Raw genomic sequence first — 14,319 nt, forward strand, 5'->3', positions numbered from 1 at the left:
ATCAATATCTTTAGTGCTCCGGGTCTGGGGGACACTGGGACGTGTTTCCGGAGTTTCCGAATGAAAGAGAGGAAAGGCAACAGAGGGCACGCACTGCCCGAGGGCACTGGCTGCAAGCTCTCGGGCGGGGATGCGGCGGGCCAGCCCTGCGCCCTAGGCTGGGAAAACCCTCAGGGCGCGGAAAATCGGAGGCCCCGCCCCCGCCCCTGGAACGCCCCGCACCCCGCCCTAGGCCCCGCCCCCGAAGGGCCGGCTCCACCCACCTCCTTGGCAACAAAAGGGACGCTTTCTCCTTAGCAACCAGCGCGACTCCCACCATGGCTGAAGAAGAGGAAAGTGCTGCCCCTGCGGAGAAAGCTATCCGGATCCAGAGGGTGTTTATAAACCTGCTGGACTCATACAGCAGCAGAAACATCGGGAAGGTAAACGGCGGTGGGTAAAAGCTGAATCCCAGCCCCCAGATCCCCCAGTCCCGGCTCCAGGCCCCCAAACCCGGTTGCACCTTAGCCGCGGACTTTATCAGGGTCTCCCCTAAGGGACCCTCCATCGTCCGGGACACAGACAGTGCCCTGGCTCCCCAGTCCGCCCCTAGGCTAGACCAGCGCCCGACCTGGAAGACCAGGGTTTTGGAGATCGCCGGTCCAGTCCGGGTTTCTCCCTTGTTTAGGGGCGGAAACTGAAGCTCGGAAGGAGTTGAGGGCTTGCAGAAGACAAGCTGGGGGCTTAGCGAGCTTGGGGCTCAGGTCTCCGGCTTCTAATCAGGTTCTCTTTCCACTCCCGCCGAGGAGTCTCAAGCAGGAAAGTGACGGACAAAGTTCAAAACTAAATGCAGTAACAAAACGTCAAAAAGACAGGGGTTGTGTTTGTTGTTCAGTTGCCAAAGTGAAAGCAAAGTCGCTCAGTCGCGTCCGACTCTGCGACCCCATGGACGTAGCCTACCAGGCTCCGTGGTCCATGGGATTTTCCAGACAAGAATACTGGAGTGGGCTGCCATTTCCTTCTCCAGGGGATCTTCCCAACCCAGGGACCAAACCCGGGTCTCCTGCATTGCAGACAGACGCTTTACGGTCTGAGCCACTAGGGAAAAGTCATGTCCAATTTTTTTGGGATCCCATGGACTGTATAGCCCGTCAGGCTCCTCTGTCCATGGGATTTCCCTGGCAAGAATACTCGAGTGGCTTGCCATTTCCTTCTACAGGGAATCTTCCCAATCCAGGGATGGAACCTACCTCTCCTGCATTGGCAGGCAGATGCTTTACCACTGAGGCACCAGAGAAGCCGGTAGTAGGAAATTATTTGTGTCTTTCAAAAAGATAGATACAAATATAGAGAAGATGTGTATGTATGTGTGTGTGTGTGTGTGTGTGTGTGTGCGTGCTCAGTGGTGGCCAGCTTTCCATGGACTGTGGCCCGCCAGCCTCCTCTGTCCATGGAATTTCCCAGGCAAGAATACTGGAATGGGTTGCCGTTACCTATTGGAGCGGATCTTCCCAATTCAGGGATCAGACCCCGGTCTCCAGCAATTGGCAGGCACAATCTTTACCACTGTGCTACCTAGGAAGCCCAAAGAAGATAAGTAGATAGATGACAGATAGATAGATAATCTACATACAGAAAATATCTCAAAGGATACACAGGACATTGAACTATTATCGCTTACTATCATTGAACTATTATCACATTTAACTATTATTATTCTGGAGGATGGGATTCATTTGTTCATGACCTCCTATTAAATGGCATTCACAGTTAACAAGACCCAACAAAGTTTCTGCCCTTGAAGTTCCTGCCTCTCTGGAAGGAGGTAGACAATAAATAATTTTTAACATAAACAAGATATTTCAATCTCTACTAAGTACTCTGCAGGAAAGAGAATAGAAAATGTGGTCTTGGGGAGGAGAGGGTGGCTGCTTTAAATAGAGTTGCACAAAGGGCACTCTTGAGAGGTGACATTTAATCTGACATGTACAGAATGAAGGTCCAGCCCAAGGAGCTAGCTCCCAGAGGGCACAGCAAAGGTTGCAGAGGACAGAGTGGCAAGGGTGTAGTGAATCAGGGGCCCCAAGGACAGCAGTCACCGTGTCCGGGACCCATGGGACTTTGGGGCCCATAAAAATGTTTTAATTTCTCTTAAATTTGAAAGGAAACAAATTTAAAATTTAGCAACAAAGATTGTGTGTCGTTATAGAAATACAGTCATAAATATCATTTTTATTAATAATATATTTTATGGAGGAAAGTCAGAAGGTGGCCCTGCTCAGCAACTAAACAGTGCCTCACACAAAGCCAGCACTTCATCAGTGTCTGTTGTGTAAATTCACAAAGTGTGTGTGCTCAGTCACGTCCAACTCTTCTGTGACCCTTTGGCCTATATCTGTCAGGCTCCTGTCCATGGGATTTTTCAGGCAAGAATACTAGAGTGGGTTGCCGTTTCCTCCTCCAGGGGATCTTCCCGTCCCAAGGATCAAACCAGGGTCTCCTGTGTCTCCTGCATTGCTGGCAGATCCTTTACCCACTGAGTCTCAGGGAAGCTCAATGAAGCAAGTGAAAGTCACTCGGTCGTGTCCGACTCTTTGCAACCCCATGGACTATACAGTCCGTTGAATTCTCCAGGCCAGAATACTGGAGTGGGTGGCCTTTCCCTTCTCCAGGGGGTCTTCCCAACCCAGGGATTGAACCCAAGTCTCCCGCATTGCGGGCAGATTCTTTACCAGCTGAGCCACAGGGAAGCCCCAGTGAAGCAAAGTCAAACATAAAGACTAAGACCTTGTGGGGCTTTTGTCAGGAATTTAGTTTATATTCTAAATACAATGATAGGCACTGGAGTACTTAAAAAGAGAGGTGACGTGATTGAAATTAGGAGGGAGGAAGGGAAGAGAATTTAACCTTTTACTTTACCCCATTATGATCACTGATTATTTTTTACAACAGCATATTTTTATAATAAAACTTATAGTTTGTAGAGATTTTTTCAAAAGCTGATCAATAACAGAATTTTCTGGTTATTCCTAAACAAACCAGGATTTGACTTTCTCAAATTACAAGGAATTGCGTTGTCTGCACTAAGCAACATGGGAGTAGAAATATAAAGCATTAAAAAAAAAAAAAACCTGTAAACCATGTCTCCTGACCTCAGTTGGGCAATGCATCCCAGCCCCTTCTCCAGTCTGGAAAGGGGCCGGGTGGCAACCGTGCAGCTTTGAATATCATATCAGAAGATCTGGCATCACCCCTCCCTCCCCATGCAATCTTGGGCAAATTGCTTACTGCTGGGCCTCAGTCTCCTTGTCTGTGAAATGGGATAATAAAATTGAAGATGTATGTTTGAGAGGTAAACAAAAATATATATGTCAGATTCGGGAAGAGATTCCAATAAGAGATTGAACCTGACATCTTGCCTACTAACTTGGACTGTTTTTGTTTTTTTTAATCAAAATAAGTGGGGAAGGACTTTTTGTTTATTTGGTTTTGTAATGTTTTTACTCCCAAGAAGTGATATCTTCATGATTATTTACATATGTTTAATCTAAGAATTATATGTCTAATGTATAAATTAAAATTAGTTTTATTTATATATGAAACTCGTGAACATTGCATAAACCACTCACAAAGAGAGCTTTGTAAACACAAGAAAAGAAACCTCCTTCTATTTCATTATTCATAGCCACTGGCCACATGCGGCTGTTGCATGTTTACACGTGTCTAGTGTAAATGGATCTGTGCTGTAAGAGTAAAATACACATCAAATTTCAAACACTTACTGTGGGAAGTAAAGAATATATAATATCTCAGTAAACCTAACAGAAGCAGAAGATATTAAGAAGAGGTGGCAAGAATACACATAAGAACTGTACCAAAAAGATCTTCACGACCCAGATAATCATGATGGTGTGATCACTAATCTAGAGCCAGACATCCTGGAATGTGAAGTCAAGTGGGCCTTAGAAAGCATCACTACGAACAAAGCTAGTGGAGGTGATAGAATTCCAGTAAAGCTATTTCAAATCCTGAAAGATGATGCTGTGAAAGTGCTGCACTCAATATGTCAGCAACTTTGGAAAACTCAGCAGTGGCCACAGGACTGGAAAAGGTCAGTTTTCATTCCAATTCCAAAGAAAGGCAAAGCAAAAGAATGCTCAAACTACCGCACAATTGCACTCATTTCACATGCTAGTAAAGTAATGCTCAAAATTCTCCAAGCCAGTCTTCAGCAATACGTGAACTGTGAACTCCCTGATGTTCAAGCTGGTTTTAGAAAAGGCAGAGGAACCAGAGATCAAATTGCCAACATCCGCTGGATCATGGAAAAACCAAGAGAGTTCCAGAAACACATCTATTTCTGCTTTATTGACTATGCCAAAGCCTTTGACTGTGTGGATCACAATAAACTGTGGAAAATTCTGAGAGAGATAGGAATACCAGACCACTTGACCTGCCTCTTGAGAAATCTATATGCAGGTCAGGAAGCAACAGTTAGAACTGGACATGAAACAACAGACTGGTTCCAAATAGGAAAAGGAGTACGTCAAGGCTATGTATTGTCACCCTGCTTATTTAACTTCTGTGCAGAGTACATCATGAGAAACGCTGGACTGGAAGAAACACAAGCTGGAATCAAGATTGCCGGGAGAAATATCAATAACCTCAGATATGCAGATGATACCACCCTTATGGCAGAAAGTGAAGAGGAACTAAAAAGCCTCTTGATGAAAGTGAAAGAGGAAAGTGAAAAAGTTGGCCTAAAGCTCAACATTCAGAAAATGAAGATCATGGCATCCGGTCCCATCACTTCATGGCAAATAGATGGGGAAACAGTGGAAACAGTGTCAGACTTTATTTTGGGGGGCTCCAAAATCACTGCAGATGGTGACTGCAGCCATGAAATTAAAAGACGCTTACTCCTTGGAAGAAAAGTTATGGCCAACCTAGATAGTATATTCAAAAGCAGAGACATTACTTTGCTGACTAAGGTCCGTCTAGTCAAGGCTCTGGTTTTTCCAGTAGTCATGTATGGATGTGAGAGTTGGACTGTGAAGAAGGCTGAGCGCCGAAGAATTGATGCTTTTGAACTGTGGTGTTGGAGAAGACTCTTGAGAGTCCCTTGGACTGCAAGGAGATCCAACCAGTCCATTCTGAAGGAGATCAGCCCTGGGATTTCCTTGGAGGGAATGATGCTGAAGCTGAAACTCCAGTACTTTGGCCATCTCATGCGAATAGTTGACTCATTGGAAAAGACTTTGATGCTGGGAGGGATTGGGGGCAGGAGGAGAAGGGGACGACCGAGGATGAGATGGCTGGATGGCATCACCAACTCGATGGATGTGAGTCTGAGTGAACTCCGGGAGATGGTGATGGACAGGGAGGCCTGGCGTTCTGCGATTCATGGCGTCGCAGAGTCGGACACGACTGAGCGACTGAACTGAACTGAACTGAATGTTTATAGTGGTATGTTAAACTGATAATAATTTGGATACCTTGGGTTAAAACATACCTAAATTCTTTTAAAATTTGAGCGTTACCTACATTCACCTGTTTCTTTGTATTAATGTGGCTACTAGCAGATTTGAGTTCTCTAAGCAGATCGCATCACATGTCTACATTGCTGTTAGACAAAATCATCATGGTGAATTTAGCCCAGCTCTGCCTTTCGCTAGTGCAGGATAATATCCTTAATGAGGGACTTTCCTGGTGGTCCAGTGGTTAAGACTCCGTGCTCCCAATGCAGGTTCCCTGGATTTTATCCCTGGTCAGGGAACTAGATCCTTCATGCTGCAACTGAAGATCCTAACCCAGTCAAATAAATTTTTTTTTAAATTTAAATATGTCCTTAATGAGCTCTTAAAGCTCTCTGAGCCTGAGTTCCCTGCCTATAAAATGGGGACTCATAATACAGTACCCATTTCACTGTAATCTTGTGGGAATTAAACCAGTTTCGGTGAGATACCAGTGTCAAAAGCTCTAGCTTTGCACAAGTGGAACCACTATCAAGCCTTCAATAAAGGTCCGCTTTTAGAATTATCATTCATACTGGTTTCATTCTGAGCTGTTCTGAGTATTCAGGAAATTTCTCTTTGTTGCAGTTTCTTTCTAACTGTGTCGTCGGGGCTTCACTTGAAGAAATTACGGAGGAGGAAGAAGAGGATGATGAAAATAAATCAGCGATGCCAGAAGCCTCCATGGCCAAACTGAAGGAAGGCACGTTCCAGATTGTGGGCACACTTTCCAAGCTGGACGTCCCCCGACCCGAGTTTGCCGTGGAGACCTACTGTGTAAGTCCGGGGGGGCTGCTGAGAGGGGAGAAAGGAAAGCACCACCCTCTGCTCAAATGCCCTGACAATGTGTTGCTTCTCATCCCCTCTCTCCTGCCAACGTGAGACTGTCGGAAAGGTGGGAGTAGGTCTCCCTGTGATGGAGACTAACACCTCTCATCTCCCCACTTTAAAGGTTTGCCTGCAGGGACTTCCTGGAGGTCCAGTAATTAAGACTCTCTGAGCTTCCTCTGCAGGAGGCACAGCTTCCATTCCTGGGCTGGCAAGCTGCAGGGAGCACCCCCTTCCCCTGCCCTCACCCAAGAAAAAGCAGCAAAGAACTTAAATGATATAAATGAGACATTCTTAGAAGGTTAGAAGGTGTGGCTCTCACTTGAACTTTCAGACTCATAAAATTCTGTATCCTGTGTTTAAAATGCATTCTGCCCTGCCTCACCCTAACATGACTTTGGACCCTGGAGAGTGTTATTTGTGAAAGACACCTCTGTAATAAGCCACTAGAGAGCAACACACCATTACATTGCTGTCTTATTGAGAAGTAGTACTGCCTTCAAAAAACAGAGCCTATACAACCCTCATCCTGAGACATTGAAATACCTCCAGGAAGGGCAGCCCTCCCAGGCTAACCTCTCCCATCACCCTGCCTGCCATTCTTCAGATCCTAAGGGACAGCTTTGCACATTCTGAGCCCTGGAATAGCCTTCCCACTTCCCTCCCTATATATCTTTCATGCTTTAACCCAGAATGTTGTCTCCTCCAGGAAGCCCTTCATGATTCCCCACTCCTAGTTTAGATTCTGAGCTCTTTGCCTGTCCAGATCCTTTTACACTTTTTACACCCCATTGTTATTATGTGTCTATTGTGGATTACACTGACTGTCACTATCTGTTCCGTGAAAGTGGACACAGCGCCCCATTTATTCTCGTGTGTATCCATGAATGGTGACAGACAGCACTGGCCCTTAATAAGTACTCGTAACTGAATGAACGCGTCCCCTCCCACCAACTTTGGGAACTTCACCACTTACCCCTTTTTACCCTCTCTGGCTCTTTCTTTTTTTAAAAGACTTATTTCTTTTTGGCCGTGGTGAGTCTCCCTTGCTGAGCACAGGCTTTCTCTAGTGGCAGCGAGTGGGGGGCTGCTCTCAGGATGCTCTGGCTTCTCATTGCAGTGGCTCCTTCTGGTGCAGAGCTCTAGGTGTGCAGGCTGAGTAGTTGCGACTCTTGGGCTCTAGAGTGCTGCCTCAGTAGCCATGAAGGCTTCGTTGCCCCGAGTTCTTCCTGGCCAGGGATCTAACCGGTGTCCCTTGCATTGCAAAGCAGAGTCTTAAGCCCTGGACCACCAGGGAAGCCCTCTTCTATGTCTTCACTTGCCACTGGCTTCTTTCTTTCTACCTCCACACATGCTGACATCTTCCCACTGGGAAACACACACACCCCTGCTGCCTCGTTCTCTGCCCCTGTCCCTGCCACTATTGAACTTTGGAGAGGGCTCAGCACCCTCACAGGCCTCACTCCTGCACTCTCCAGCCCGCACCCCCTCACAGGAGGTATCCTGGCCATTGTCTCTCTTCCCCACTTCCCTGCAGCAGCACTTTGCTGATTGTCCACGTGCATCCGCTCCTTCTCTTTAAATGTAGTTTTTTCCCAGAGCTCCCTCCCCTCTCATAACAGGCATTCTTCCTAACTCTTATCCAGTCCTGCAGCTTCAGCTTCAAGACAATGCCTTTCTGATCCTTCCCCAGCGCTGCTGACTAAGCACACATCCGGCTGCTTTGTAGCCCCTCCCCAGATGTCCGGCAGCACTTTCACATCATCATACCCAAAACAAAGTCTCTCACACTCCTCTACAAAACCACTCTGCCCTGCTTTGTATGCGGGGCCTCGCTGTCTGTATCTGTTTGGACTATTTGACGTTGCAAGTAATAGTGGGGAAAGGGGCGATGTAAACTGGCTTATTCAATAAGGACATTCATTAGCTTATGTGGCTGGTGGACTCAAGGAAGAACCTGCTTCAGGCCTGGTGTGATCCAGGGATGGTAGCCCTTTTCCAGCTCTTTCCTTGGCTCTGTCTCTCTGAAGGTGACTTCATTCCTCAGGTTGGCAGCAAGGCTGCAACATTCCAGGGATCTGCACACCTACACAGCCACACCCTGATGAAGAAAACTTTCAGAAGTTCTTATAGAAAGGAGGATGAACTTTCCAGCAGTACCCCATACTCACTGTCTGGAGTTGAGTCCCTTGCCTGTTCCTGAACCAATCTCTTATCTGGAATCAGTAAGGCCCCTACGTGAAGTTAGAGGATGAAGTTAATTTCCCACAGGCTGAGAAAGGGAGCAGTTGAACAAAATTTGGGATCTGTTGGGAAAGAGGAAGAGGGAATGGATATTTGTAGAAAACCAAGAGTGTTCTTTATACCATTCATCATGCACTTGCCCCCATCACAGCTGCGAGCCTGGTATTGCTGTGGGCTTTTGCCTCCCTACTATTAACTGGAAAAAAAAAAAAAAAAACTACTCACAGTGTGAGAGCTGTGAGTTCAGTTTTGTTTGGGGTTTACTGAGGACTATAGCCTGAGAAACAGCCTCTCAGAGAGCTCTGAGGACCTGCTCCAAAGACGTAGGTGGCATATAAGGTGGTTTATTTAACTCTGCATGTAAGTGAAATAAGTAGGGTTGACAACATACAGCCTTGACGTACCCCTTTCCCAATTCTGAACCAGTCCGTTGTTCCATGTCTGGCTCTCACTGTTGCTTCTTGATCTGCACACGTTTCTCAGGAGGCAGGTCAGGTGGTCTGGTATTCCCATCTCTTGAAACATTTTCCAGTTTGTAAAGCAGTATGTATGTGATTTGAGTGAAGGGGGAGTTGCTGCTGCTGCTGCTGCTAAGTCGCTTCAGTCATGTCCGACTCTGTGCAACCCCAGAGAGGGCAGCCCACCAGGCTCCCCCGTCCCTAGGATTCTCCAGGCAAGAACACTGGAGTGGGTTGCCATTTCCTTCTCCAATCCATGAAAATGAAAAGTGAAAGTGAAGTTGCTGAGTCGGGTCCGACTCCCAGCAACCCCATGGACTGCAGCCTACCAGGCTCCTCCATCCATAGGATTTTCCAGGCAAGAGTACTGGAGTGGGTTGCCATTGTCTTCTCCAGAAGGGGGAGTAGGTGCAATTAAACACATGCAATTAACACATCTCAGTAAAAGGTCGCTGCTAGTCACGAGGAGCAGATGTCTCCATTACTGATTTTGGTACTTTTCTAGGTATTAGAACATGCAAGATAATGGGGTCATAAAAATTTCTCCTCAAAATACCTACCTCTCTGAAGGCCCGTTCTGTCGGTTTTTCCCGGAGCACAGGATGCCTCCTTCCTGACCTCCCCGCTGATTTCCGTTCAGGGGGTGTTGGAGGTCAGCAAGCGCAATAGCTAATGACCTCATCCTTGTAGAGCCGGATGGCTGGTGACATCCTTTAGCTGGCACCACTGCCTCTCATATCCTTTTGATCATGAGATCCTCAACCCAGCTCTCTCTCTTTTTTTTTAAGAGCTCGGCTTTTTACTGGACGTGTTACCAAAGAGGTTTAGTCAAAAAGACCAAGGCCCGTGTCATCATCAGACTCTTTAGATTCTTCTTTCTTTGCTTCTGCTTTCTGCTCCTCAGCTGGGGCAACAGTGGTGGGGGTAGGGGGGACAGGACCTCCTGCTGGGGCAGGTCTACCAGCCCCGCCCCCTCCCGCCACTCTCCCCTCCCCTCCCCCCATCATTGCAGATGAAACTCCCCATGCTGACATTGGCCGAAGCCTTTGTGAGCAAGCCTGGCCAGAAGGCTCAACATTTACACTGACTGCTTTAATGAGGGCATTGCTATCATCCTCTGCAACCGTCACCTCATCCTCATGGAGGATGAGGGCCGAGTAGATGCTGGTGGGCTCCAAGACCGAAGCTGTGGTAAGGGCGAGCGCTAGGCTGGGGTGTCAGGCACGGTGCTAGCTGCAGGGTGAAATGATGGTCTCACTCTAACGTGGTCTTAGCTTCCCCAGGAAGACCGAGAACCTTAACCCAGCTGATAGAAGGGAGGCCTCAACCCATCTCTTGAATAGCTCTCTAAAGAATGTCTCCTTTCCATTCTCCTGGCTAATTGCATTGGTTCAGATCCTCACCACTGATCTCTATTTATACCTGAATTTGATTCAGTGAATTAGTATTGAGCCCTTTCTTTGTTTGGCCTTGTTACCTGGCAAGTGGGATCTTAATTCTCTGACCAGGGATCCAACCAGCATCCCCTGCCTTGGTAGCTCAGCGTCTTAACTCCTGGACTGCCAGGGAAGTCCCTGGAGTACTTTAAAGGCCCAAAGATGACTGCAGGGCTCACAGATTAGCAGGGGCTCTTCAATCTAAACTAGCAGCTCCAGGCAGGACAGTGACTTGATGACTGAGGTATGCGCGCAGCCATGTCCAGAGCACTCTGCAAAGGTCAGTTTGAGTTTTCGTCTCATGTAGAGAGCCAGACAAGTGAGCTCCAAACTTCTCCCCATCCCACAGATCAAGACCCATCCCCCCAGCTCCTCTGATCTGGAGATCCAACACAGTTGGCCCTCCTTTTTGGAGTTTGGGGACTGCTGGAAATGCTGGGACTGAGGCCGAGCCTCCAGGGCTGAGTAGAACTTACCAAGCAGGTAAGGGGACAAGGAAATAACATGTAAAGGGGACACCTGGGTGAGGGTATGGTGTGCTTTGGAACAGAAAGCATCAGTATAGCTAGAGCTTGGATTCTAGGGGAGCCAAGGGAAGAAGCAAGTATGGCGTAAAAGGTGAGACCGAGTGGAGAATGGAAGATAGCAGGCTAGCCCGGAGCGTCTTCCTGGCTCAGCAAATGGCCTGCTAGTCCGTGAACTTCCTAGGCTCTGCTCAGTGAGCTTGTATTCACCCTGTCAGTCCAGCTCAAATGTCAATCCCTGTGAGTCATAATCACATACTCGCCTGGTCCATCAGAGCACAAATGCACCTCTATGATAGCCCTTTCTACACTGGGGGCGCCATGAAAGGATGCACAGGCTGCACACTGCTCAAGGACGTTCAGCTGCGGGCGTGAGCAGGGGCTGAACCGTGATGTGTTCTGCTGGCTGCAGTGTGTCCCGGAGTGGGCGCCATATCATTTGTCCAAGAGCAGGTTACCTTTTTCTACTTTGTATAAAAGCTTCACATGCTTAGATGCATCCTTGTCCACATTAGACCATAGTTATTTGCTAAAATTTTGCCAACACATGCACACCCAATACTCTGTATTGTCAACAGTCATACATCAATCATTTTTTGCCTTTCTCCTTAGGGTCAAAATCAGTGCCCACAATTATTTACTGGGGGAACAAATGAATGCACAGCATCTGATAGGATGACCATTCTCTTGAAAATGTGCCTGTTTCAACTTAAATCCATCCAGCTCTGATTTACCGGGTATACATGTTTTCTTCTGGACACATCTCACATGCTTTCATGGACTCAGATGCTTCATCTTCTTTCTCTTGGAAGAGATCTAGAACACACTGTGTCAGGAACACATGACTTCAATTTCTTCCCATCCCCCAATCTTTCTCATTGTGTCCTTGCTGACTATAGCTAAGTCCCAGGTGTACCAGGACCATGGTGTTCTCTCGTCATGCTGTTGACAAGGTGAAAAATCTATGTTTGTTTCTTTAAAAAAAAATTTATTTATTTTTACTGTAATGTGCATCTTGTGGGATCTTGGTTTCCTTGACCAGGGATTGAACCCAGGCCCTCAGCACTGAAAGTGCAAAGTGCTAACCACTGGCCAGCCAGGGAGTTCCAAAAATCTATGTTTGAATCAGGACTTTCAGAGTATCTTCTCTCTTGCACATTCAGTCCAGAAAAGAAATCAAGTGGATAATATTGTGGGCTAAATCATGTCCAAAATATGTGAAGTCCTAATCCCCCAGGACCTCCGATGAGACCTTATTTGAACATAGGGTCTTTATAGAAGAAATCAAGTTAGAAGGAGTTCCTTTGAGTGGGTCTCTAATCCAGTATGCTTGGCGTCCTTATAAAAAGGGGAAATTTGGACAGAAATATAGGGAGACTTTCATGTAAAGATGAAGGTAAAGATGTGGGTGATGTTTCTATAAGCCAAGGAATGCCAAATATTGTCAGGGAACCACCAGAAGCTAGGATATTGCTGTTGAATTTAACAAGAATGTGAGAAACCTAGACAGCGTATTAAAAGGCAAAGACATTACTGCCAACAAAGGTCCATCTAATCAGAGCTATGGTTTTTCCAGTAGTCATGTATGGATGTGAGAGTTAGACCACAAAGAAGGTTGAGCGCCAAAGAACTAAGGCTTTCCAACTAAGGTGCTGGAGTAGACTCTTGAGAGTCGTTGAACTACAAGAAGATCAAACCAGTCAATCCTAAAGGAAATCAACCCTAAATATTCATTAGAAGGACTGATGCCAAAGCTGAAGCTCCCATACTTTGGCCACCTGATGAGAAGATCTGACTCATTGGAAAAGACCCTGATGCTGGGAAAGGTTGAAGACAAGGGGTGGGTCGGAGGGTGCAGCAGAGAATGAGATAGTTAGATAGCATCCCCAACTCAAGGGACATGAATATGAGCAAACTCCCAGAGGCAGTGAAGGACAGGGAAGCCTAACTGTGCTGCAGTCCATGGGATCGAAGAGTCGGACACAACTTAGCGACTGAACACACACACACAACCTCTGATGAAAGGCATCTCCCCTCTTGTGATTCTCCAAAAGAAGCTGTGGTAAAGAGATCAAGTTTGGTCTGAAGTGTCCTGCTCTCATGCAACCAGTCAAGGATCTATGGAGGAATATCTGATCCCTGAGATAGGAGGAAGAGCAACCAGTGCAAATCCTGGTCCTTTTATGGTTGATACCCACCCACGGTACGGTACTACCAAAATCTGCTGGCATCACGCAGCAGGGAATAACTAGTTAAACACAATGATCATCAAAGTTACTTTCATATCATATAAGACATTTTTTTTAACCATTAGAAGTTTCTGTATTGTGGGGATTCCCGGGTGGCTCAGTGGTTAAAGAATCCACCTGTTAATGCAGGAGACACGGGTTTGATCCCTGGCCTGGGAAGATCCCACATGCCACGGAGCAACTAAGTCCATGAAGAACCAGAGCCCAGAACGCTAGAACCCAGAAGCTCCAACTACTAAAGCCCACACACCCTAAAGCCTGTGCATTGAGAAGCCTGCCCATGGCCACTAGAGATTAGTCCCCACTCTCCAAACTAGAGGAAAACCCGCAGAGCAATGAAGACCCAACACAGCCAAAAATAAGTAAATTTTTTTTAATTCTGAATTTTTTAAATACTCCCAGCTGTCAACTGTGATAAGTTACCTTACATTTCGAGACTAGATTTGTTCCACCTTGAGGATTCTGAAATAATCCACGTTAATCACTTATCAGCACTTCTGAGTCATTGATTGTCTATAACGGCTCAAAGAAACTTCCCCAAAGCTTGAGTTCATTTTAAATGCCTCACACATTTTCTTCTAGTGTGTTCTAATTCTTCCCTCCTGAATCAGGGTTTAAACAGCAGGCAGAGATAGTACCTAAGATCTTTATGTAATTATCTTATTCATCTGTTCCCGGCTATTTTCATAAACTTTGTTATTTGAAAACTATACACAGAAGAGAGCCAAGATTTCATTTTAAATTAAAAAAAAAAAATCCTTCTGTGATTTTTCTTCCTGTGGTACTATCCAGGCAGCATGTCTCATCTGGAAATTGTCACTCCCATCTAAATATTAAGGTGACACTGCTTCTTGCAACAAATTACTGTCAACTTTCTTTTTCAGGGCATGTCTCAAGAAGACCTTCTCTTGCGCCTGCTGGAATGTGATGTTATCATTTATAACATCACTGAGAGCCCCCAGCAAGCAGAGGAAGCCATCTGGGCAGTCTCCGGTTAGTGAGATGCACCCTCGATCTCCAGGGGCGGGACTTTCGTGCCATATACCTTACCTAAGAGCCATCCCAGGAACACCAGGCAAATTAGAACC

The 14,319-nt window shown here is 46.5% G+C and overlaps 1 protein-coding gene and 1 pseudogene across 1 annotated transcript in view; one reads left to right on the top strand and one right to left on the bottom strand.

The window, feature by feature from the left end:
• Positions 276-14,319, top strand: part of AK7 (adenylate kinase 7) — a 69,514-nt gene continuing 55,470 nt past the window's right edge. Inside the window, exons 1-3 of the mRNA XM_005695371.2 lie at positions 276-422; positions 6,081-6,269; positions 14,116-14,224. Coding sequence (XP_005695428.1) covers positions 318-422; positions 6,081-6,269; positions 14,116-14,224 — 403 coding nt within the window. The 5' untranslated portion in view covers positions 276-317. The remainder of the gene's footprint in view (positions 423-6,080; positions 6,270-14,115; positions 14,225-14,319) is intronic.
• Positions 9,847-10,239, bottom strand: LOC108638449 (annotated as a pseudogene).

This window comes from Capra hircus, chromosome 21 (genome assembly GCF_001704415.2).
Source record: "Capra hircus breed San Clemente chromosome 21, ASM170441v1, whole genome shotgun sequence".
NCBI lineage: Eukaryota > Metazoa > Chordata > Mammalia > Artiodactyla > Bovidae > Capra > Capra hircus.